This window comes from Podarcis bocagei (genome assembly GCF_964188305.1).
Source record: "Podarcis bocagei genome assembly, chromosome: 15".
NCBI classification, from domain to species: Eukaryota; Metazoa; Chordata; class Lepidosauria; order Squamata; family Lacertidae; genus Podarcis; species Podarcis bocagei.
The window spans coordinates 9,394,908-9,421,508 of NC_138141.1; the positions used below are offsets into that span (position 1 = coordinate 9,394,908).

At 44.0% G+C, this 26,601-nt stretch overlaps 1 protein-coding gene across 2 annotated transcripts in view; it reads left to right on the forward strand.

The window, feature by feature from the left end:
- Window positions 1-26,601, forward strand: part of UNC5D (unc-5 netrin receptor D) — a 430,198-nt gene that overhangs the window by 367,355 nt on the left and 36,242 nt on the right. For both annotated transcript variants that reach the window (XM_081171622.1, XM_081171623.1), the window contains one exon: window positions 22,239-22,407. In XM_081171622.1, coding sequence (XP_081027748.1) covers window positions 22,239-22,407 — 169 coding nt within the window. The remainder of the gene's footprint in view (window positions 1-22,238; window positions 22,408-26,601) is intronic.

The following is a 26,601-nucleotide window of genomic DNA, read 5'->3' on the forward strand; positions in this document are numbered from 1 at the left end:
AGATACACCTTTTTCTGCTGCCGCCGCGGCATCGGGAACATACAACCAGTTTTGTTTTATTTTTACTTCTGTGGAGCTTTGATTGTTTGGCCTGGATTTAAGATGGCTGCCACAGAATGCTGCCTTGTTTCACTCGTGCCAGCTTGCTGGAACCCTGTGCTCAGCCAGCAGGGATGCTTAAGAAATACCAAAGCAAACATTTTGAGAGCAAAACCACTGCCACAGAGACCATAGCAACAAGACAAGTCCTCTGCTGGTTATAACACGTAGCCCGCAATGATGTCAGGAGAACTGGTGAGCTGACCCATTCCTTCCCTCACTCCCAGATGGTTGCAAGCTGAGGCTGCAAGTATCATAGGAGCATAGGAAGTTGCCTTGTACTGAGTCCAATTTACTGGCCCATCAAGCTCAGTATTGTCCAAACTGAGATCCATAGATCACCACGAGTTTCATTCAAGTGGTCTATGGCATATCCGCCTTGAATATTCTTCTTGATTTTTAAATTGTACTTTTATTGCTTCTTTTATTTCACATATTGTTTTCTATATTATTATAATTTGATTTCTATGGAATGCAAATTGTGATACAATAAAGCACAAGGTAAGAATTTAAAAAAGCAATTAAGATACAATTAAAAACCATACAGCACCTAGCACAGCACATCACAATAACCACAAACGGCAGAAAAAATGTATTACCAAGAAGAACATCAGCAATTTTCAAAAGGGGGTGAGGGTGGAGGTTGGGAACCACAGGTCCACACTGATTGACAGCATCTCTCCAGGGTTAGAAGAATTGGGATTAGAAGTTGTGATGTGTGCTTGACTGTGATGTGTGTGTGATGGTTTGAAAATCTGCCCCAGGGTTGATGAGCCCCAAAAGGCTGCTAACCCCTGTTCTCTATATTGTGCATCTGTCGTCCACATGGGTAGCATAATGGAAACAATCAATTGTAGAATGATCAGGGGGTAAATATACCATTTCAGGAGGGGGCATTCCAGCTGCCCTGAAAGAGGCTGTGATGTATGTCCTCCATAAGAGGTCCATCCTGGTTATACCACTAATACCCAATTGCCAATATCCACCTCCTGGACAAGGTGTTCAAGTGGGCTGTAGCCATGCAATTTTCAGCATACTTGAGAGAAGCACATTCTCTTTCCAAATCTAGCTTCAGATCTGGTTCTGGCACTGATACAGCTTTGGGCACTCTGGTTGATGATGACTTGCTTCAGGAGAAGGACAGGAGGCGTTGGTTCATCTTAATCTCCCAGCAGCTTTTAATACAACTGACTTTTAATACAACTGACTTTCTGGGCTGCATCAATAGGAGTATAGCATCTAGATCAAGGGAAGTAATAGTGCCACTGTATTCTGCTCTGGTCAGACCTCACCTGGAATACTGTGTCCAGTTCTGGGCACCACAGTTCAAGAAGGACACTGACAAACTGGAACGTGTCCAGAGGAGGGCAACCAAAATGGTCAAAGGCCTGGAAACGATGCCTTATGAGGAATGGCTAAGGGAGCTGGGCATGTTTAGCCTGGAGAAGAGGAGGTTAAGGGGTGATATGATAGCCATGTTCAAATATATAAAAGGATGTCACATAGAGGAGGGAGAAAGGTTGTTTTCTGCTGCTCCAGAGAAGCGGACACGGAGCAATGGATCCAAACTACAAGAAAGAAGATTCCACCTAAACATTAGGAAGAACTTCCTGACAGTAAGAGCTGTTTGACAGTGGGATTTGCTGCCAAGGAGTGTGGTGGAGTCTCCTACTTTGGAGGTCTTTAAGCAGAGGCTTGACATCCATATGTCAGGAGTGCTCTGATGGTGTTTCCTGCTTGGCAGGGGGTTGGACTCGATGGCCCTTGTGGTCTCTTCCAACTCTATGATTCTATGATTCTATGCAGCACCTCTGTGGGTTGGGAGTTGGAGCCACAGTGTTATGGTGGATCCACTTCAGAAAGAAACACTGGATGACTTCAATCTCATGGTTGGCTCTGTCCTTCCCCCGGTGCTAGTTAACATCTATATGATGAACTCATCACTGGGTGGGGAGGGCGTGCCTTGGGATTTAGTGTCATTAGGAGCACCATAACATTTGGACCAGATGCAGCTGTGTCACTGTGGAGCCAGTGTCTGGGGGCTGTAATGGGCTGTTTGATAGCCAATAAAATGCAGCTGAATCCTAAGAAACTTGGAGCTTTGTTCTTCCTAGTGGGACCCCTGCCTCCTCACACACAGATCTATGGATGACCTTCCCACTGCTCCCCTCAGATTTTTATTTTTTTTACATACCCACATACTCACTCCACCCTGCCAATCAATCAATCATTCAATAGAAAAACTGAAAATGTTCAAGTAATATTTCTGGGCTGATCTATAATGAGTATTATCTTAGCAGTGTGCTAAGCTCTTAACTTGGAGTAGGGCTGTGTTGTTTTTCATCCAACAGCCATAGCAGTTTTCTATCTACATATATTGTTGCTGCTGTTTCTGCTCTGTTGGTGGCAGACCCACGTGAGGCGCATCTTGCCCCAAAGGCAGAATTGCAGACCTGACTTTCAAGTTTATCACTGTCCTGGAAAACAGAGATCTCCCAAGAAATGGCAGCCTTTAGATCTCCTCATATGGGATTGTGTTCTGAAGGACTGCTTATCACATAAAAATGACAGCTACAAGTTGCCTTACGAAAGCTTTATAATGTCTAAAAGGACTCAAGAATCAAACCCAAGTGTTGCCTTCAGAGGACTGAACTGCCACTCAGCTCAGCAGAGAATAGGAGGTTGGCTTTTAAGGCCAGCCAAGATTTCAGACCAGACGGCATTTAGTTGACCAAACAGAAGTGGCTCTCTGGCTAGGGTTAGAGCTGATACCAGGAGGAACAAAAATATACAACAAAGGAAAACCCCTGCGTTGCAAACCAGAAAACTGTGAATAATCACAGGCAACACGCGGCTAATAATGTGTTGACATTTATTTATTTTTTACAACATTATATATTCAAAATTTATAAACAGCAAACATGTGATATGTGAAGAGAGTCACAAATAATAGGAGTTCCATAAACAGAACTAGTAGGCGTGGTCAGTCAATATCTAAGAAGATTAGGATGTAGGCAAAATGCCTTTCAACAGTCCTTAGTATAAGAATAAGAATAAATAATTTTATTATTTATCCCCTGCCCATCTGGCTGGGTTTCCCCAGCCACTATGGGAGGTTTCATATAAAAACATAATACAATGTCAGACATTTAAAACTACCCAATACAAGGCTGTCTTCAGATGTCTTTTAAAAGTTGTGTAGTTCTTTATCTCCTTGACGTCTGATGGGAGGGCATTGCACTTCCGAGAAGGCTGTCTGCATGGTTTCCTATAACTTCACTTCTCACAGTGAGGGAGCCACCACAAGACCCTCCGAGGCGGACCTCAGTGTCCGGGCTAAACGATGAAGGTTGAGATGCTCCTTCAGGTATACTAGGCTGAAGTGCACCAGCACTTTGTGCTTGGAAACATGCTGGGAGCCAGTGAAGATCCTTTAGGGCAGGTGTCATATGGTCCCAGCTGCCACTCCCGGGACTCAGCTATACAGCTACAAATAAAATGTTTTAAGTGTGTTGTAAAATGTGACACTAGATGGTGATGGTGAACTATGGCAAATTCAATATATATTTTTCAAAATGTTTTTTTTAAAAAAAGCACTTTCACAATGTTTATTCAATCAATCAATCTTTATTACGGTCTCCCCCCAAGGGTATTACCTGGGTTATGAAGGTGCCCAAAATTTTTTAAAGCAAAGATTATGGGACAATGCACACAGTGACTTGTGATCTCGATCACACGCATTCTGTAGTCCGCTGGCAGTAGGAGTTCAATATGGGTATGTCTTTAAGTTAACATCTTACATCAAAAACCTGACAGTACCTAACTACCGAAGGCTTTTCACCAAAGCCAGACTAAATGTCTTTCCCTCTGCAGTGTTGGATGGTAGGTTGAGAGGAGTTCCCTACCAGGACAGACTTCGCTCGTGTGCTTCCATAAATCATATTTTGTTGCATTGTACAATGTTTATTATATGTGTCTAGATTCCACCCCAGTCACCAGTCTAGCTGTCACATTCTGGATTAGTTGTAGTTTCCAGATCACCTTCCATGTAGAATGCATTGCAGTAGTCCAAGTGGGAGATAACCAGAGCATGTACCACTCTGACAAGAAACTCTACACACAAGTAGGGTCTCAGCCAGTGTACCAGATGGAGCTGGTAGACAGCTGCTCTGGACACAGAACTGACCTGTGCCTCCATGGACAGCTGTGAGTCCAAAATGACTCCCAGGCTGCGCACCTAGTCCTTCAGGAGTGCAGTTACCCCATTCAGTACTAGGGAGTCCCCCACACCTGCTTTCCCCCTGTCCGCCCAAAACAGTACTTCTGTCTTGTCAGGATTCAGTCTCAATCTGTTAGCTGCCATCCATCCTCCAAGTGCCTCCAGACACAGGACATTTGCTGCCTTCACTGGCAGTGAATAGCAGGATAGCATTCTGCTATTATTCAAACAGGAGTATTCACTCAAGAGAATGCTTGGCTCTGAATCCTTGCAAATCCTCTATATCATGCTACAGTTCTTGGAGGGCATAGTGTCTGACCTTATTAATGGATGGAGAACTCAAACTCTTAGCTCAGATTCACGATCTACCTGTTGGACATGCGTGGTCTAGCAGGACCAGCATGAGTGGCAGCGCTTTTAGCATAATGCCAAAGATGGTATACGCCTGTTAATTTGTTTCTGGGAACCTCCTCTTTGAAATACTTCCAGCTTTCTTCCACTTTTGGCAGTAGTGTTTTTTGGGAAAGCTGAAGTACCCTCAAGGTTGAGTACATGTGATTCTTCTTTCTTTCAGGGAAATGCCACTTCCCTCCCCCCATATGGTAAAACAAAATTACAATCTCTGAAAAGGCACCATAAATTTCAGTGGAATGGCTTCACATGGCTGTATTTCTGCTTTGTCACAGTGGAACACATTTGCGACGGCTCGTAATCAAGTAGAGATTGCCTGAGGAGTGATATTGCCTGAGACAATCACTGACGCTTCCTAAATTGTATAGATCCTTCAATCCCATTGCAAATGTCAGTGACACGTATTCATGAAGACTAGTAATTATGGACGAATTAGATATGTTGCATCTAATGGTAAATTTTCCCCCAGGGAAAAATTCATGCATACAACCTTCATCCTCAAGCAAGTGCCACTGGCAAAAAGGTCTGCCAGATCTTAGAGAGCCATTGAGGGTGCATTTTCATGAATGAATTATCAAGTGAAGAAAATGGGAAATGATGTGTGCAATGTTTGCTAAAGTGCTCCCCACAATACCGTAGGAAGATGGTAGCAAATCACTGCCAGGAGACCATGTTTCATGAAGGAGGAGTGATACATTTCCAGTGCAGCAACTCAACAATTGTCAACGCTCATTGTGATATCAGGTTCATGGACAATAGGACCGGCAGTGTGAAAAAAAGGTACTTGGAGCACTAATGGCTTGTATGTAGGCTTGGTGCTTTGGCATTCAGACTTCATTTCTTGTAGAGAATGCTGAATGCTCTGAATAGAAACTATTGGAAGTGTGGCACAGCATGGACAATACAGACAGAAAATAACAAATGAGACTATTGCCTAGATGCTCTTAGGGACGCCTTGCTAGTGATTCATCAAGACCAGTGTCTGTTATCAGTGTTGTCAAGTTTTAGCATTCTTTAAGGGGAGGAGGGGAAGTAGAATCTCAAAGAGATTCACCCAAAATTACACGTAAACACTTGGAGAGGGTATGCTTGCTTGTTGTGAAGACACCTTTTTGCACATCACTTAAGATCACCAGCTCTTAAAGATGGGTGTTTGTGTTTGAGAGGGTAAGCAAAGCCCATTCAAACTGTCCAGATATTTGAGGCACTTAGCCTTCTGTCAATCTTGGCTTCTCATTTTCCCAATCTTTATTATTATTATTATTACTTTTATTGTTATTACTATTATTTTCATTTCATTTTAATTTGTATACTGCCCTTCTATATTACTATACAAAGGGCAATTTACAAGCTGAAAAAACAACAAAATAGACAGCAAAGATCACCCACCTAATAACACTCTGATCCAAAACAAAAAAGTCCATAATAAAAACATAACTTTAAAATAAACAACTTAGTGTATATCAAATAAAGCAATATTCAGCAATCCATTAGAATATAATAGTAAGCAGTAAACTTAAATATCAGCAAATAATAATTAAACAGTTTACATTTAAAAATTACAATAAAGAATTACTAAACTGTAATCAATGAACATAATGGCAAGTCACAATGCATAAAATAGCACAAAACTTAACAAAACTACAAATGCCACAAAGACACACAACCAATAACGTTTTTTTTTCTTAAAAATATCCCTGCACTCCTCTTCTCTCGTCCCAGCTGCTTCTGCTGTTCTCAAAGTCAGGGTCTAGGAAAGGCTCCTAGGGCTGGAGGGTAGGGCAAGGCAGGTGGGAAAAGCTATTGCCTGATTGCCAGCATAAAGTCCCTCTCTAATGAAGTGACGGGGATGGCTACTCCTGTCGAATTTCTTCCTGCCAGGGGTACAAAGCCTGGGAGGGGGCATTCATATTCTGGGTCAAGGGGTCAGCAGGAGGGTTCAGTTCACCACATTCCCACATCATTCTGCATTCTTAAAAAAGAAGCTCTCATGGTAATTAACCAGCATTTCAGAGCAAATTTATTCAAATATACACATTTTTTGTATGCAATTTTGTATGCAATATACACACTTTTGCAAGCAATTCTGCTTAGTACAGTGGTACCTCGGGTTACCACTAACCCAGAAATAGTACCTCGGGTTAAGAACTTTGCTTCAGGATGAGAACAGAAATTGGTCGGCAGCAAGAGGCCCCATTAGCTAAAGTGGTACCTCAGGTTAAGAACAGTTTCAGGTTTAGAACTGACCTCCGGAACGAATTAAGTTCTTAACCCGAGGTACCACTCTATAAAGCTTTCTTTTCATGTACACCTCACGATGATGTTATGTGATCTTGTATTGCCTGAGACACGTTCAACCCTCGCCACCCCAAATAATCTTGGCACTTTAGAGGAAGAAAGGGAAGGAGGTGAAACGCCAAGCTTTAATCATCTTGTAACCATCAAGTCTTAGTAAACTCACCCCACTGAAAAGTCATACACTCTCAAACGTTCAGGGGGGTTTTGGTGTTCCCCTCAAAGCTGTACTAATTTGGCTGGGCAAAACTTTCAGCTTAGTCCATATATATGCAAAAAGAGCCCTCTCGGGTGTTCACACCACATGAATGGGAAGGTAGGGAGAGCACCCTCTGAAACATGTGGATTCTAGAATCCTGGCAATTCAAAGTTCTAAAACCCATGGGCAACCTCACAAGTAAAACAGGCTCTCCACTACAGACAGACGGCCAGAAGGAGGAAAGGATGACAATGGCAGAGTCCCCAGGGGAATGCACATTCACCACTGCTTATTTATTTTATTAAATTGTTTGCCAAAAAATAATAATGTCCATAAGGCCAACATGGTGGTGAACAGCATAAAAACAACAATAAACTTACATTAATCAAAACAAATACAAAACGCATAACAAATCAGTTAATCAGCTTAATACATAAACATAGTTGGATCATCCATCAGGGAAAGCCTGGGTGGTGGTACTCATAAAAAGAACAATGGAAGGCTTAGGTCATAAGCATCTCCTTACATTAAATGTAGCACTGAGCAGAACATTTCTAACAATAAAGTTAGAGCTAAAGCCATTTTAAACTTAGCGCTTGATTTCCCTTCAGTGCTCCAAGCTTCATTGGCAGTAATTTGTTCAGCTCATCCAAACAGAATAGAATTCATACATTGTCTTTCTTTATACAAGAGGCAGAAGAAGAAGAAGAAGGTGTGTTTCAATATGGCACGGGGCACCAATCTTTATTCAAAGATTAAGCAGGAGAGAGACAGAACTATGGTATGTGTTTGCGAACAGCTCTGAATACTGTGAGCCTTTTTCAGTGAAAAGAGAGGGCTGATGAACTGGACTGGTTGTGTATTGCAAGGCAGTTTTGTGCGCTCTAATTAAACCTTTGTTTGTGGGCGTTGCTTCCCATGTTGTCAGTTCTTCTGGAAGAACTAGCAAGTCCTATTAAGATGATTTATCATAAATATCCGTTCCTGTTAATTATACTCTAGTGAAGGTGCCAAGGCAAAAATGCTGCGAGCGCATAGCCAGAGGAGATTTAAGTCTTTATGGGCTTACTGCTCACTTTCCTGTCGTTGCTCAAAATGCCATAATAACTGGAAATTGAGCCATGGAAACAGTGAAGCATTTCCGTCGTGCTTTATAACAGTTATCTCTTTCACTGTTCTAAGTGATCGTTAACATGGATAGGATTACAGCCTGCAGAGGTATGCTTCAGTTCCTCCTCTGGAGCAAAGCAGTTGTAGCCCCCCCTCACATAAAACACGTTGCGAGGAGGCCTCAAAGGACTGGTTGGGCAGAGCCAACAGTTGTTGTTGTTGTTGTTTAGTCATTTAGTCGTGTCCGACTCTTCGTGACCCCATGGACCAGAGCACACCAGGCACTCCTGTCTTCCACTGCCTTCCGCAGTTTGGTCAGACTCATGTTTGTAGCTTCAAGAACACTGTCCAACCATCTCGTCCTCTGTCGTCCCCTTCTCCTTGTGCCCTCCATCTTTCCCAACATCAGGGTCTTTTCCAGGGAGTCTTCTCTTCTCATGAGGTGGCCAAAGTATTGGAGTCTCAGCTTCAGGATCTGTCCTTCCAGTGAGCCCTCAGGGCTGATTTCCTTCAGAATGGATAGGTTTGATCTTCTTGCAGTCCATGGGACTCTCAAGAGTCTCCTCCAGCACCATAATTCAAAAGCATCAATTCTTCGGCGATCAGCCTTCTTTATGGTCCAGCTCTCACTTCCATACATCACTACTGGGAAAACCATAGCTTTTACTGTACGGACCTTTGTTGGCAAGGTGATGTCTCTACTTTTTAAGAAGAGCCAACAGTAGGCAGAGCCAAAGCCAATGATAGGAAGAGCCAACTAATTCTACTTTGGCACCCATCCTCTCTCCAGCTGAGTTCAACAAGGGCAGCACTGAGACTAAGGGGAGGAAGCTGACACCCCCTGGACTGGATGTGAGTGAGAAGTCAGGCAGGGGAGAGTTGACTGGGCAGTGCCTGAATTGCTTTACTGGACCAGCCAACATTCCCGTTGAAGTGATGGAAACAAGAACAGCATCAAGGGTTGCTATAAGCCATGGGCGCCCAAACTTTTTTTCTAAGAGGGCCAGATTTGATGAAGTGAATATGCGTGAGGGCCGACCAAAGTTGAGCTTTTTTTAGGACTGAACTTCTTGAGCTTTTTCTGGGATTTGACCCCAAGAAATAAACTGCCACAGGGGCCAGATTAAGCCCCCAAAACGGACTTTGGTCATGGTTGGTATAAGCAGACACCTGCTATTGGCCAACATCCCCGTCAAGAACCCACAAATGAGTATTTTTCACATGTTCTTCTTCTTCTTCACCCACCTCTTACTCTGGCTCAGGCAACAGTGGAAATGAAACAGCAGTAGATGTCACTGCCTGTTTGGTCATTGACTCTCTGCCTGGCACCAGGGCTTAAAATGTGGCAGGTGGTTTAACCCCACTCAAGCCTGGCATTTGTTTACGGTTCTGGGGCTGCTAATGGGCTATGCATGTAACCCAGAGTTGCTTCTGAGTGATGTTCCTTCATAGGGACTGCAAGAAAGTGCTAGCAGTAACAAGGCAGAAGAGTATAATATAATGAACTGATGGACTTGGGCTCCCCATTCAAACCCAGGGAAGGTTGCAGGCAGGCCATCTGATCTACTTCATATGGTGGTTGGGAAGTTTTGATAGGAAAACTCCATTTAGGATGCACTGAAGCTTCTTTGAGCAAAAATAAATAAATAAATTTGATACATAAGTGCATAAGCAACCAGTGTATTCAAATACATGGAGAGCAGCAAACCATTTGAAGTGGGGTGGGGGTTTGTCCAAGGCTAAGACTGGAAAGAAAACTGCACTGGGAAACAAATACATGCATTCCCTTGTATAGTTGTATTTTATTTTATTTTATTTTATTTTATTTTATTTTATTTTATTTTATTTTATTTTATTTTATTTTATTTTATTTTATTTCTGTAGGGGGTAGAATTTTTAAAGTTGTGCTTTGGACATGGAAACTACCTGTAATGAAAGACAGGCAAGCTGCACAACTATCCAAACAGCTATTCTCATCCATGATTTTAAAGTTCCTAATTTGTTCTGGTTCAAGCAGAAAGAGTCAAAACCATGTGGCCAGACAGGAGGGAGGGTGGGAGAGATTGTGCAGGATCGAAGGAATAAAGTAGAAAAAGAGAATGATTTGAGTATCAGAAGCTGTGAGTGGGGAGATTAATGCTTTAGGGCTTTTCAACAGCAACAACCATTGTCTTTGGTTTGAATTTCATTGAAGTGTTGTGTTTCTGCTTTAGTCCAAAAAAGCAATGATTTTTCACAGCATAAAATAAGAATAATTACGGTATCAAGTGAGTGTCCACACTCTGTCATCATTGCCCAAGAAGCTGTGAAGCATTTGTCACTGTGGCTGACTCCCAGGCAATGCTTGCTTCCTGTTTCAGAGCATTTTGAAGCCATTACCTAAGGTCGCAGAGGTGCTTCAGATGAGACCATTATCTTGGATTAGCACCTGACCTTGAGTTTGTTTACATGCTCTGAAGTTGATAAGCCCTGCAAGAAGGTGAGGTTTAAGAAAGATAGAAAAACAAAGCAGCAAAGAAAATGCAAGCTGTGAAGTGGGGTAGACAAAAGGGATGTTTGTTATTACAATGCACATCAGACCCTGCTGGTCGTTCTTCAGCGGAATAAAGACTTGGCATTTATATGTAAATTTTCCTCAAATTTAAAGATTCAACATTCTTCATTTCTCTGAATTTCCCTAGAAAAGGGACCAGCAAGGTCTGAAATGCATTGGAATATTTTTTAAATATTTTTTTGACTAACCTGTTGTTTTTTGCTCCTACTTTCAGTTCCTTTCCAGGGTTCCCATCAAGTTCCAAAACGTGATGGTTGTTGTCATTTTGTTTTCCTTTCATGCATAGTCTCCTGTGCTGGTGGGTGTCCAAATGGATTTGTAGAGGAGTGGCTGCATTCTGTTGCAGCAAAAATGGTGAAGAGACTTGTGACACATTAAAGAGGTCCACATTTATTATGATAGACTTTTGCAGACTAGAGTCCACAAAATGTATAAAGGGCAATCCTAAATTGGCAAACTCTGAGGGTGGAACAGGGTGCTGGATAAGAAGAGGACTGAGATCAGAGGGAAATGAGATGCATAAAGAATAGATAATTATTTACAGGCAAAATGGTTAAAGTGACTGTTAACAAGGTGGTGTTGCAGAAACCTGACCTCCAATTTATCCTTTCTTTCAGTTTCTTTCCCCTGCAACTTTAGAATGCATTCTAAATTTAGTGTGTGTGTGGTTGAGCTTACTTTCTTGTTGCAATGTGTCTGTAGGTAGTGTTGTGTGTGTGTTTATTTCCAATAAACATTTATCCAGCACTCTGCAGTCTCCCTGGCTGCCTGTGCATCCTCATCTGGGGGGGGGGGGACGACACATGGGAGGAGTTACCTTATGGCATCTTCCCATAATTGAATTATGGGAAAGCAGGGAGGTTAGCTGCAGAATAACTGAAATTGGAGCAGTCATGGATTTTGTTTTTACATGAGGTCCTTCCTTCCTCCTTAAGAACAGTTTTCTCATGCTGTTTTCTTTATAAATCGGGTCCTCCCTTAAAGAGGGCACATATTGCGTTGAGACCTGGTCAACCGACAGCCTGTGTTGTGGGTGGGTACGCTTGGACAGCCACAACACCCACTTGGTAGGTCCCTTGAAGCTGGCTAATGGGACGCAGTCTAAACAGTTTGAGGGACTTATTTATGCCCATGCACGTGACCCAGAGCTTCCTCTTTCAGTGCGTGCATTCGGAACACCCGTCCACCTCTCCCTACTTTTAAGGCATTTTGTGCTTGACCTTGCTATGCCGTCATCTGCCGTTGGGACAGGGGCACGGCAGGATTTTTCACCACTTGTCTGATTGGCTGTTGCCATTTGGGTTTGCCTGCCATGTAGCAAATCGTCACAACTTTTAAGGTTACGGATAGGCTCTGGTTCAGGTGATAGGGATGGGAGAATGCTCTCGCTATCCCTGTGTGAAGGGCATTCCGTTAAAGGAATCCAGGGACTTGATGGTTTTGTCAACCCCTGAGAGGGGCTTGTGCCTGTGCCTGAGTCCAGGGGGACATTTGGGTGGCGGAGAAAGCCTGTTCCCGGCTTTCTGCTTATCCAAGTGTTCACCCTTGGCTCACCTTTGATGGAACCCTGGGTCAGCGCTACCTGCAAGGGTGCAGGGAGCTAGTCGAACCAGAGCCTATGCAACCAGTCACTTTCTGTAATCAATAAAGTTGTGGCCTAAATTCTGCCAAAAACCCAAACCAAAATTTGAATCTTGTGTGAATTTATTTAGGGATATTTAGGGGGGAGGTTACTTTGTCTGAACACGCAAGTAAAACACTTTAAAAACCTGAATTAAGAGCTATCAGGCAGTATCCCCACCTTCCTTTAATTGTGGGAAGCCCAGCTAAGGGCATCATGACATTTTCAGGAAACATGAGCATCCATGACAGTTTGTAGAGTACAGGCCACTGGCAAGATTATTTGTAGAACAAAAGAAATGGAAGTCAGAAACACACACACACAGAGAGAGAGGGGGGGGGGAGAGAGAGAGAGAGAGAGAGAGAGAGAGAGAGAGAGAGAGACTACCTTGAAACTGTAGGGGTGGGGAAGACATTTGATCCCGCTTGCATTTTAATGAGAAACTACCTAATTAGCACTTCCATAACAATATGCAAACTGAAGCAGCTATCCTTCAGGATTTACACTTCTCTGAATTTTGCGATGAAGTTCTCCAACTAAGAACATGGACAAAAATCTGTACATTGATGGAAAGCGCACCACACTGATTCAGTGGCTGCACATGTACAAAACGGAACGTTGTTCAAAACCAGAAGTTAATTTGCAAGCTGCGTTCAAGTGCCATTGTCACCAACACTCTCACTGTGCCTGATTCTCTCTTCTTCTTTAATTATATGCTACACAGTTGGCCGTGTAGACTCGGTGGTGGTGAATCTGACTTGCATGCAGAAGGTTGGAACCCTGGTAATCCTGGCAGACACCGTGTCTGAAACCTTTGAGACTACCAGTCAAAACAGGCAGTACTCAGCTAATTGGGCCAATGGATCTGCCTCAGTTTAAGGCAGTTTCCTATGTCCCCCTCCAGCCTGCCTCCATTTCTCAGAAAACAAAACAAGCCTCTGATTTTGATGGAGTCAAAAGGATTAGATCTGGTTTGTGATTTGTTTACTCTGCACTCCGGGGAATGTTAAATACCTGCAACTATACAATGTTGTTGTTTTTCCTTCCTTGCCTCACTTAATAAACAATGACTGAATTGCATTTGCAGTCCTTGCGCCATGCTGGTTATTAGAGAGAGAGAGCGCTTGCTGTTTGCTGTGTGTGAGAGTTCATCTAATTAGCCGATTTCAGCTCATTTGGCATTAAATAATTCCCAGAATTCCCGTATATTTGTACGTTATGTTCACCAGGGGGAGGAGAAGCTTTCTCTGAAAGCAATTAAAGAGCTCCCTCCAGAAAAACCTATGATTGGTCACCTCACACGTACGGTTAATATCTACCAAGACAATTGCAGGCAGCACTCACTCCAAAGAGCAGAGTGAACGCAGAGAGCAATCATGGACCATTAGTAAACATATGGAATTCAATGGGCCAATCAAGTCAAAACAAAACAGTGGGGTGTGTGCTGCCTTTTTCGGGTGGGGGGGCAGTGAATTTTACTTTGTACAGTAAACTCGTTTCTACCCTCCACTCAGGCAAACAAGAAGGAACATCAGAGTAAAAGGACACATCCCAGCCAGGAAATTACACTCGAGGAGGGGGCAAAGCAGGGCTGGTCAGGGTGGCTCCAGAGCATGGGTAGGCAACCTAAGGCCCGGGGCCCAGATCCGGCCCAATCGCCTTCTAAATCCGGCCCGCATACGGTCTGGGAATCAGCGTGTTTTTACATGAGTAGAATGTGTCCTTTTATTTAAAATTCATCTCTGGGTTATTTGTGGGGCATAGGAATTCGTTCATTTTTCTTCTTCTTCAAAATACAGTGGTGCCTCGCAAGACGAAAAGAATCCGTTCCGTGAGTCTCTTCGTCTTGCGGTTTTTTTGTCTTGCGAAGCAAGCCCATTAGCGGATTGGCGCTATTAGCGGCTTAGCGGGCTTAGCGGATCAGCTGATAAGCGGCTTAGCAGATCAGCTGTTAGGCGGCTTAGCGGATCAGCTGATAAGCGGCTTAGCGGATCAGCTGTTAGGCGGCTTAGCGGATCAGCTGATAAGTGGCTTAGCGGATCAGCTGTTAAGCGGCTTAGCGGATCAGCTGATAAGCGGCTTAGCGGATCAGCTGTTAAGAGGCTTAGCGGATTAGCTGATAAGCGGCTTAGCGGCTTGGGAAAAAGGGGGGAGGGGGGAAAAACCGCAGGAACTCGCAAGACAATTTCGTCTTGCGAAGCAAGCCCATAGGAAATTCGTTTTGCGAAGCACCTCCAAAACGGAAAACCCTTTTGTCTAGCGGGTTTTCCGTCTTGCGAGGCATTCGTCTTGTGGGGCACCACTGTCTAATCCAGCTCCCCACAAGGTCTGAGGGACAGGGACAGCAGACCAGCCCCCTGCTGAAAAAGTTTGCTGACCCCTGCTCCAGAGGATGTGTGGCTTGGGAAGGGCTAGACCTAGTGGCCTGGAGGGGGCATGTTCTGCCTGCCCACTCCACGCCTGAATTTCCCTCTCCCTCTGTTAGAGGGGTAGGCTTCAGCTGTGGTGTTTACAACCTGACCCACTGTTTCTCCAAAGCTAAGCATGGTGGCAGACAGCCCCCTTCCATGTTTCATCATAATCTCGGCAGATAGCCAGAGCCGTCAGTTTTGAGCAGTGAGGGCACATTGGAAGGAGATGTTTGACGACCACTGCTCGGCTTTGAAGCCGCCGAAATCCAGCCGTCAAAATCCCAGTCCGCAATACCGAGGGCTATTTGCTTATTCAGTCGTGCAGTTCTGTAGCTGGCAACGAACAGGACTGTGCTTTATAACACATTTCATGGGTGATTATTAGAATATATTTGATATAATAGGCTAAAGCTGTTTCCTGTCACCCATGGATACGCGCACACATCATTTGTGGAGCTGCTCCTTCGTGAGGGGAAATGAATGCATGGTGTGGGGAGAGCAGAAAGAAACAATATATTTCTCCCTCTCTCATAACAGTAACACCCGGGGTCATCCAATGGAGCTCAGTGGTGGGGCATTCAGTGTCGTAGAACAGCAGGGCATTCATAATGGAAGAATCCTGAGTCATCTCTGCTGCATCCACACAGCAGTTCATTCATTTTCCCTGTTGTGACCAATTCAGCCATATCTCCTAAGGAATAAGGTGCAGCTACAGGTTGCCCCGAAAGGGACGCGGGTGGTGCTGTGGGTTAAATGACAGAGCCTAGGACTTGCCGGTCAGAAGGTCGGTGGTTTGAATCCCCACGACGGGGTGAGCTCCCGTTGTTCGGTCCCTGCTCCTGCCAACCTAGCAGTTCGAAAGCATTTCAAAGTGCAAGTAGATAAATACCTTCTCTGGCGGGAAGGTAAACGGCGTTTCTGTACGCTGCTCTGGTTCACCAGAAGTGGCTTAGTCATGCTGGCCACATGACCCGGAAGCTGTACGCCGGCTCTCTCAGCCAATAAAGTGAGATGAGCACCGCAACCCCAGAGTCTGTCACGACTGGACCTAAAGGTCAGGGGTCCCTTTACCTTTACCTTCACAGGTTGCCCCACCAATTTGTCGCAATGGACAAGCCCTCTCTTCAAGGGATGTTGTTTTCTGGACATTAATGATGATGCGGTGATGGGGAAATAATTAATAATAATAATTTTATTATTTATACCCCGCCCATCTGGCTGAGGCTCCCAACAGAATATTAAAAACACCATAAAAGTTCAAACATTAAAAACTTCCCTAAACAGGGAATACCTTCATATGTCTTCTAAAAGTCAGATAGTTGTTTATTTCCTAGACATCTGATGGGAGGGCATTCCACAGGGCAGGCGCCACCACTGAGAAGACCCTCTGCCTGGAAAGGCTGTAGCAAAGGGGTAGAGCAGCTGCTTTGCATGCAGAAGACCCCTGGTCCAATCCACCACATCTCCCAATAGGGCTGGGGGACAACTCTGGCTGGACTCCTGGAACGCTGCTGGTCAATGTAGACAATACTCAGCTAGACAGTATACAGTCTAAGGGTGGATCTACACACAGGAAAAAAACCTCTATAAATAAGTCAGAAATTAAATTGTTACAGTGGTACCTCTGGTTAAGAACTTAATTCGTTCCGGAGATCTGTTCTTAACCTGAAGTACCAGTTTAGCTAATGGGGCCTCCTGCTGCCGCCGCGCGATTTCTGTTCTCATCCTGAGGTAAAGTTCTCAACCCGAGGTACTACTTCCAGGATAGCGGAGTCTATAACCTGAAGTGTTTGTAACCTGAAGCATTTGTAACCCGAGGTACCACTGTATAACAAAAGAAAAAATGCTATGGAAAATCACATAGAATTTTTTTAACACATTCAAAACGCTATTTATTTATTTATTTATTCATTTACTAATGTAGCTGAGTCCTAAGTTGATAAGTCAACTTCCTATGTTTTTGCTGGGCTTTTACTTAGGTGATAGTAAAATATGCTTCCTCAGTGGCTACTGATTGGTAAGAGACACTGTCTGTTAAATAAGCATTGATCACTGATGTTTACTGCGTCCAGGGCACCCTTTTCCAGTTTGAGTGGTGTCTGGGAAGAAACAGTTTGCCTAGCGAGGGAGAGAGAATTGCAGCTGGTTTTCAAGAAAGAGCAAGGTGGGGAACCAACTGCAAAGAGGTTGCCTGTGCTACAGCTGCTTTGCAGATGAATACCGCTATTCTGCTCCCCCATGCTCAGCATATATACCGAAAAACTAGATAACTGGAGAAGCACTTATTCTTTGCAGTTGTGGCTGCACAAGGAAACTGCCTCAGGAACCCTTGCTGTCTCAGGAACCCTATTGCTTGAGGAATCGCACAGGAACTATATTCTGTCCCTTCCGCATTGCTCTGTTGTTTTCATCTTTCTTCTATCTCAATGCATGAGAAGTCAGATTATTTTCTATTGGGAATCATCACTACAAGTGCATGACTAAAACTCTGGAATCATAGTCCCTGGGAGGTGACTAATGCAGTGGTTTTTAAAGCTTAACCTGTATTTTGCTCTCGCAGTGGGATACGAATTGCCTTAAGTTTCCCCCTCTCTGCGCTCACACAGTAACTTTTCCATTTGTTTGTCAGCAACGTATTTTTGATGCAGGAGGCCAGCTCTGCTTTTTTGCATGCCTGATGTGAATGAGATAAGTAGAGTAGAAATTTGTTCTCTGGAAATATGCAGTTGTTACAATAGATAATACCAGACTAGATGGACAAATAAACTGGCAGAAAGCAGTTTCCTATGTTGGCTGGCTTCTAGAGGGACTCTTATTTGCTTCTGATGCCTTTCTAATTTAGGGATAGGGAACCTATGGCTCTCCAGATGTTGTTGGACTGAAGCTCCTACTATCTCTGACCATAGGCCATGTAAGCCGAGGCTGATGGGAATTATAATCCAACAATATCCACAAATTCCCCACCCCCTTTTGTAATTTAAGGGTTAATTCTGTTAGTGTTGGAATCAATTAGCCTAGGGCTGGGTGGAGATGTTGCTTATCAATCAGGCAGTGTCGTGATGTTTATAGAGTTAGCTCATGCTCTGATTGGCTGTGTAGTTCTAATGGAATTTTGCCTCTGTATGTTTGGTTGAACGTCTCCCTGCCCTTTACAGGGCCTGAACTAAGACAGAAAAAACTCTGTTTCTTTCTTCTCAAATTATACACTGGTGTCCCCCTCCCCCAATTCCTCAGTAAAGTATTATCAGGATTTCTTTTCCCTCTAGACGCAATCTTCGTTATTTAAGTGAATTTACTAACAGGCTCTACATGTGCACCCTTTACTTCATGTGGTTGGGAACCCTGGCCATTTAGGGAGTCCTATGTGTATGTCTATGTGAGACTGACACTGAACACAGCGTCACTTGCCAGCGTGACCAGCACATGCAGGGGGCATGGCTAGCAGACACAATCCCATTGTCCTCTCATGCATTCGCCATCGGAGCATAACCAAATGCATGAATAGGGCTGCAGGTCGTGGAGAAAGCATTATTAATTTGTATACTGCTAGCAGAATAATCCCATTGAAATGGGAAAGCTCGAGAGAATGCCGTCATAAACAGCTTTGTCTTCAAAAGCTTATGGAAATGCCTATCTGGTTGCAGTTTTTCACCTTTCCTTGGGGAGTGCATTCCATTATGGCAGCGCCAACAGAGAAAAACCTGCCTTGACGTCACTGCAAGGCCCTGGCAAGCTTACCGTATTTTGTGCTCTATAAGACTCACTTTTTCCCTCCTAAAAAGTAAGGGGAAATGTGTGTGAGTCTTATGGAGCGAATACAGGCTGCACAGCTATCCCAGAAGCCAGAACAGCAAGAAGGATTGCTGCTTTCACTATGCAGCGATCCCTCTTGCTGTCCTAGCTTCTAAGATTCAGAATATTTTTTTTCTTGTTTTCCCCCTCCAAAAACTAGGTGCGTCTTGTGGTCTGGTGCGTCTTATAGAGCGAAAAATACGGTAATTGGGTTCCATTGGTGTAGCACTCGGGGGAGATGGTTCCATAATCCAGGGACCAGTATGGAACAGGTCTTTTTCCTTGTCCCCGCTAGCAAGGGGTTGAGCAAGCAAATTCTCGAGCAAGCTCCGATGGGAAGTGCAACGACACTGCTATTGGCTTTTTTCTGCAGCAGACAGCAAACATAAACCTGGCCCTAGTAAAATGTAATGAATCGGGGTTGTGTGTGTGGATGAGCCAGGACCTCAAGCAGACTCCCCAGTGCTGTCATGGGAATTTACCACAGCAGAACATTAGAAAAGCCTGCTGATCAGGCTAATAGCCCATCTCGTCTAGCATCCTGTTCTCACAGGCCAACAGATGTCTGTGAGAAACCAGCTAGCAGGATTCAAGCACAAAAGTGCTCCCCTGTCCTGTGCTCTCCTGATGTTCAGAAGACATGCTGCCTCCAGAGTATGACCATAGTGGCTAGTAGCAACCAATAGCCCTCTCCCCCATGAATTTATCCATAGTTCCCAGGGCGTCACTGGACCAACATCAAACGTTGCCACAAGAAATGCAGGGTTTAGAGCGTCCCTGCCTTTGCAGCTTGTTTACAGCTCAGTCCTGCAAGCACTTGAAAATCTGTTCCTCCCACAAAAGGCCAAGAGGTTAGGGATGTGTTTGTGATTGCAAGGCAGAAAAACAAGACAGCTTCACGAGCCTCAGATTCAACAGCCTTCCTAGCAACGTCTCTGAATTAATTTTATGCTGTTTACATTGTCATGGCAGACTTTGTCACAAACAGCCACCCATGCCTCAGCATATGTCTCACCGTCCCCCATTTTATCAAGGATACTCCCTATTTTCTGGTAACTGTATCTGCTGTTTTTACCTTTGGGAAAGCCTGGTTTAAAAAAGATTGCTAGTGTATATTGCTAGACTGGAGTGCAACCTACACACACATTAAAAAATGCTGTAAAAATGCTTTTAAAAAAGTTTTGAAAAATACATTGAATTTTGCATAGCCCATTGTTGCCATCTAATGTCACATTTCTATATTGCACTTCACAACACATTTAAAACGTTTAATTTGCAGCTGTATAGCTGAGTCCTGGCTGTTCTTTAAGACTTCTGCCTGTTACTCCATCTTCCTCTCCAGGTTAAATCTGTTAGTGTTGGATGGTGGATATTGTCATTCCTTTAATGCACATGCACGTAAATATGTGAGCATTTGTTGTTGTTTAGTCGTTTAGTTGTGCCTGACTCTTTGTGACCCCATGGACCAGAGTACGCCAGGAACTCCTGTCTTCCATTGCCTCCCGCAGTTTGGCCAAACTCATGTTGGTAGCTTCGAGAACACTGTCCAACCATCTCGTCCTCTGTCATCCCCTTCTCCTTGTGCCCTCAGTCTTTCCCAACATCAGGGTCTCTTTTCCAGGGAGTCTTCTCATGAGGTGGCCAAAGTATTGGAGCCTCGGCTTCAGGATCTGTCCTTCCAGTGAGCACTCAGGGCTGATTTCCTTCAGAATGGATAGGTTTATGTGAGCGTAGAATCACAAATCATCTAGTCCAACCCCTCTGATGCAACGTGAGGCTTGCCCAACGTGAGGCTTGAACTCACGACCCAGTCTGATGCTGTACCAACTGAGCATGCAGCTTGATATTTCACACACCACTGAAGCTCACTTTGAACTCTTGATAACTTTGGACTGTGTTTGTTTTAGCATATTTTTAACCAAAACCACAAACCTCATATTTTACAGCAAGTCACAGCTCATTCTTAGGAGCCCTGACTGCCTCAATGTTTTCTGCAGGATGTTCCTGCCTCTTCCTCCTGCACCTCTGTTTCCAGTCAGGCTGGCATGTTTCTTGCAGTGTTAAAGCAGCCTGGCTCCAGATTTCATGCAGTTGTTTTGGAATGAGAGCTGGTTGTCAGATCCTGCTCATCTGGTCCTTGTGATCCTGACAGCATCCCTTCACTGTAGCTCCATGTGGGAAGTGACAAATGTTCATTATGGGTGTGTGATGCATTGTGAAGTGAACAGACTGGGCACCGGCTATTGCCTGGCATAACCCCCCCCCCCCCGCTCCCTCTAGATCTGTGTTCATCTGGAGCAAAAACTTGCTGGTAATAAACCTTAGCATCTCATTACAGAACATAGTGTTTTAATTTCTGCTAGCATGTCATTACCTGAGGCTGGCTTTGTCTTTTTCCTTGTTATATTCAGCGGCTGCTGGGCTGGAGTTGAGAGTAGATGCAAGTTCCTCTGAGCATGCATAGAGCGCCTCCTCCGAATTGTTATAATCAGTCCTCATACTTCCAGGTCTGCAGACTGGCTCTCTGAAACCTTAAACCAGATCTGGCTTGGGTCAAAGCAAGCCTGCAATATATGAGTGAGGAGATCCCAAGAAAGATGCGCTTGCTATAATTGTTTGTTTGTTGTGTGTGTGTTCCTGCAATTTTGAGGGTGTCTCCCCCCCCCCCACAATATATACAACAGCATGCAAGGGGAAAATGAGTTTGTGTGGAATGGTGATAAATTCAGGCCCAAAAGACAGAATGAGTGCTCTTATTGAACATTTTGTAATTTCATATTAGTGATTTCTCAGTTACACAATTAAGGCTGTTCAGGAGCAGATCAGAAATGTTTTGTTTTTTGTTTTTAAAGCAATATTGGCTGGGAATATTGATGTTAGGATATATCCGAAAGCCATAATTAGTTTTTTTTCCCCACAGCTATAAAATAGTATATTGTTCATAGCATTCTGTGAATCAAAAATCAGGGAGCAGCTAGCATGACAGTAGAGGCAATCTTGATTTCCACTGATAGCAAGAGAAGCACTTGAGATTTGATACAGGGAAACAATGACAAGTAAAAACTCGGGTGTCATCAGCCCAGAACTTGGGGCAGATTTCACGGATCCCATTCACAGAATGTGCAAGAGGGAATCCACCACTAACAACACAAAAAGCAGCAGTGATGGCTTGCCACATTGTGAAGCAAATGAAATATACATTACCTAATAAAGGAAGGCCCCTGTAAGACCATTATGTCCAGAATCTAAAATTACCTTAGGGCACTATTGAGTGAAATAGCAGGTCCTGGTGGATCTCTGACTTGTATTAAATTTGCAAATGAATATAGTTCATTCCCCTCACCTCCATTGGTTTTCTCCCTGTGATTTTCTCAGAGATTTTTTTAAATATTTAGTTGTTACCATTAAACAAGTATAAATGTCATCAAAGCAATAAAGGAGATGAACAAATGTTCTGCTTTTGCTCTTGGAAGAAAGGCTTATGTTTTGATTTCCTTTGTAACATTTCTGTCTCTCTCTATGCAAAGCTTGCAACCGGAAGGCAGCGAAGTCCTCCTTGGACCACAAGTAACTTGCGGCCCTCCGGATGTGACTGTCTCCACCCCATTTGCCTTGACAATACCACACTGTGCAGAAGCGAATTCTGAGCACTGGAACGTCCACCTGAAAAAGAAAAAGCTCCAGGGCAAATGGGAGGTAAGTGAAGTTCCTTCCCCAGAGGACTGAGCCAAAAAAGGATACTTAAAGATGGATCTCACAAGATGAAATGTTAGGTAGGTAAAGTAAGGTAAAGGGACCCCTGACCATTAGGTCCAGTCATGGCCGACTCTGGGGTTGCGGCGCTCATCTCACTTTACTGGTTGAGGGAGCTGGCGTACAGCTTCCGGGTCATGTGGCCAGCATGACTAAGCCGCTTCTGGTGAACCAGAGCAGCGTACAGAAACGCCGTTTACCTTCCCGCCGGAGCGCTACCTATTTATCTACTTGCACTTTGAAGTGCTTTCGAACTGCTAGGTTGGCAGGAGCTGGGACAAAGCAACAGGAGCTCACCCCGGCGCGGGGATTTGAACCGCCGACCATCGGCAAGTCCTAGGCTCTGTGGTTTAACCCACAGCGCCACCCGCGTCTCTTTGAAATGTTAGTTAGTCTGGATTAAAAGTACCACTTCCAATCTTAAATTCAGTTCTCAACACTTCAGCGGCAACTAGTGATTTATTTGGGTTTTTAACAGAAAAAGGAAATTTTGTGCAAATTTCTCTTCACAAACACATTTTTGCATGCTTTTTAAAATACTAATATACAATATTTTTGCAAGCAATTCCCCCAAATATCATGCATTTTTATACATGTCTTTCTCTAATATCTGCATTTTTTGCACATTTCCGTATTGTTTGTTGGAGAACTGCACCGCAAAATGAAGAGATGTGCAGGTTTTGAAAGACAGCTGTGTTTTACTTTGTGTTACGTGAATCAGGTAGCTTCTTATGAGAATGCAAGCCAAACTGGATTCCTCTCCCATCCCAACATCCCACTCACCAGAAGAGCAAGGAAACCTCACCACAGTGAGTGTGGTGAGCAGATTTGTGGATCCTTTTCCCTACAGGGAATTGCTCCATTCTAGGTGCTCTTTGAAATTACATTCAGCTCTCATCCAAGTATTCATGACAAAAAGAGGAATTGCAAATCCCTCTTCCCATCCACTCACTGAATTAATGGCTCAGGCCAGTGGAGCAACACATAAGATGGAAGACTTCATTAGAATAAACATTATCCTGGTGAATAACATGGTGAAGGAATCTTGCCCGTGTCTTGTTTGTTGTCTTTGATGTTCCAAATGATCCCTCTACCTGAGGGATCATTTGTTTTGAGGGGGCGGGGGATTAAAGACAAATCGGAGTATGTGAAGCTGTGCTAAAATTGCTAATGTGTTGTCATTGCCACTACCTTCTGATGACATTGGATTTCTTGCTGGAAACACTTGTGCTGATTCAGTCTGCACAGCCCTTGGATTCATTTCACTGAAACCTTCCATCTGTGTAAAACTAGCTCAATAGCATCCGTTTAAGAAAGAGCCTTTAAGCGTGACCCTGCTTTTATTTATTTATTTTTGCTTCTCTATATCCCGCTCTTCATGCAAGGAGCTTGTAAAGGTAAAGGTAAAGGGACCCCCGACCATTAGGTCCAGTCGTGGCCGACTCTGGGGTTGTGGTGCTCATCTCGCTTTACTGGCCGAGGGAGCCAGCGTACAGCTTCCGGGTCATGTGGCCAGCATGACTAAGCCGCTTCTGGCAAACCAGAGCAGCGCATGGAAATGCCGTTTACCTTCCTGCCGGAGCGGTACCTATTTATCTACTTGCACTTTGAGGTGCTTTCGAACTGCTAGGTTGGCAGGAGCAGGGACCGAGCAACGGGAACTCACCCCATTGCGGGGATTCAAACCGCTGACCTTCTGATCGGCAAGTCCTAGGCTCTGTGGTTTAACCCAAAGCGCCACCCGCTTCACTTACAAGGAGCTTGTAATTGCACATAAAGTTTTCTCTCCCTTATCTGCACAACAGCCATGTGATGTAAGTTAGGCTGAGTGTGGGTGATGAGACCCAAGTTCGAGCAGAGAGCTTCGGGGGGGGGGGATTTGAACCCAGGTTTCCATGAGCTGCTCTGGTTCACCAGAAGTGGCTCAGTCATGCTGGCCACATGACTCGGAAGCTGTCTGCAGACAAACACCGGCTCCCTCAGCCTATAGAGTGAGATGAGCACAGAACCCCAGAGTCATCCGCAACTGGACTTAATGGTCAGGGGTCCCTTTACCTTTACCTCCCTTGATCCTAGTCTAACCATTATGCTACTCTAACTTTGGAGTGAACATTGATAGTCTTTGAAACTGTGCTCTCCCCACTTCCATCCCAAATTATTATTATTATTATTATTATTATTATTATTATTATTATTACATCCCAAATCCTGGTTTTAGCAGAACTCAGAGTGAGCATCCATTTTATAACAATTTTTTAAAAAGAAATCTGAACGTGATGGGAGCCAATTTGCTTCACTTTTCATTGGTTACAAAATGAAGAGCGAAGGGTAACAAATGGGGGTCTTATTTGTTGCCACATTTGAACCCATTCCTCATTCACTTGAGGGGCGGGGGTTATCTCTTCCATATCTGTCTCTTGGTGGCTGCCATTTTATTTCCCCCAAATGATGAAGATGACTTATTAAATTTCTGTACTGTCCTTCATCCAAAGATCACAGGGCAGTTTATAATACAAAAATGCATACCAAACAAAAACAATAACCTCCTGCCACACGGACACAGATGGTTTAATCAGCCAAAGGCCTGGCAAAAGAGGACTGCTTTTGCCTGGTGCTTGAAGATATGTACCAATGGTGCCAGCCAAGCTCCACACATTGCCAAAACAGCAGCTTGTGGTGGCCACCGAGGCAGCATCCAAAGCGAAAAGAAATAAAGAAACAGAAACAACAAATATGAGTAGTGGACCAATGTGATTTTCTCAAATAGTGTGGTTTTAAGGAGTGAATAACAAAACAAATCTAGTGAAGATTAAAAATCCTAGATAGAGCGGCCACTCAATTTCAGTTTACGGCAGAGCTGATTAGAGGGGACCTGATTCCAGGAACTGGTGGGCTGATTTGGTCATTTGGGTTTCAGGGAGACATTTACCATAGTGGTGATTCCTCTCCTCTCCTCTCTGACAACTGGAGCTTACCATTCCCTCCCCTCTGGTGTTTAAGACAGAAGCTGTGGTGACCAGGATAAGGTATCTGAACACCACCAAGTTTTCTACTCCCAAGATGCATCTGGAATGATTCATGCAGGTTGTGTAGCAAATGTGGTGCTCTCTAGCCTTTGCAGACCACCACGGTGGCAGTTGTTGTTCTACACATCTGGAGGAGACCATGTTGTCTGCCTCTGCTTTTCACTTCCTCTTTGCTATATTATTTTATGCATCCTCTCTTCTACCAATTTAAAAGCCAGGATGGTACTTGTTCCTTTTGGTTCCAACATATGCTGGAAATGCAATAATCATCCCAAAGCAGGTTATCAACAGTTCAAAATACGTTTCAGCAGGCTACCCTACTTGTATGATGGCAGGCTATATGATGTCCTTGTGGGGTTTTCATTGCTTGCATTCATTGATAAGAGAGAAGATTCATCAGCTCTGCACTCCAATAAAATAAAATATATTTGCTTGGGAGGGGGGAAAACCTTGAATTGCTATTGCAAAGGTTTCAAAGATATTGAGGGCTACAGGATGTTCACCCCAGTCCTAGTGGAAGAAAATATATATAATACTAGGGGTGACCCCCTCATTCGCTCTGCTTGTCACCCCCTAGTATTTTATATATTTTCTTCCAACAACATGAAGAAGAAGCAATAAGTTTCAGTCTTGCAAACTTTGCTCACACTGATCCCAGGTGAGGTTTTAAACATCTTAACTAAAACGTAGCTTCTCTGCTAAAGCAGAATTTTTTTATAAAAAAACACACCACATGCTGCATCTTCTGCCCTCTGTTGCATGCTGGGAACTGTCTGCGTGTATCTCTGTGTTGCAACCATTCTCATTTACATATATACACACAGGCAAATACTCAAATTACAGCTTCTCTGTTGAGTCACAGACCTGATATTCATGATCTAGTCACAAGGCCTAGTCACAAGTTAATCTGCCACACCTATTTAATGTGCATTAAACTTATATCTTCCACACAGCCTTCCCCAGAAGGCCTTGGCAATGTCGCAGCCTTTTGTCCTCCTGCTCTGGAGGTGAACCATTCGGGCTCTGAGTTGGATTTCTGCAGGGCTGGCTTACATGTGTTGATTCAGTCCATGGGCCTTTTGTCTCCCCTGGTGGCTCCGAATGTCATCAT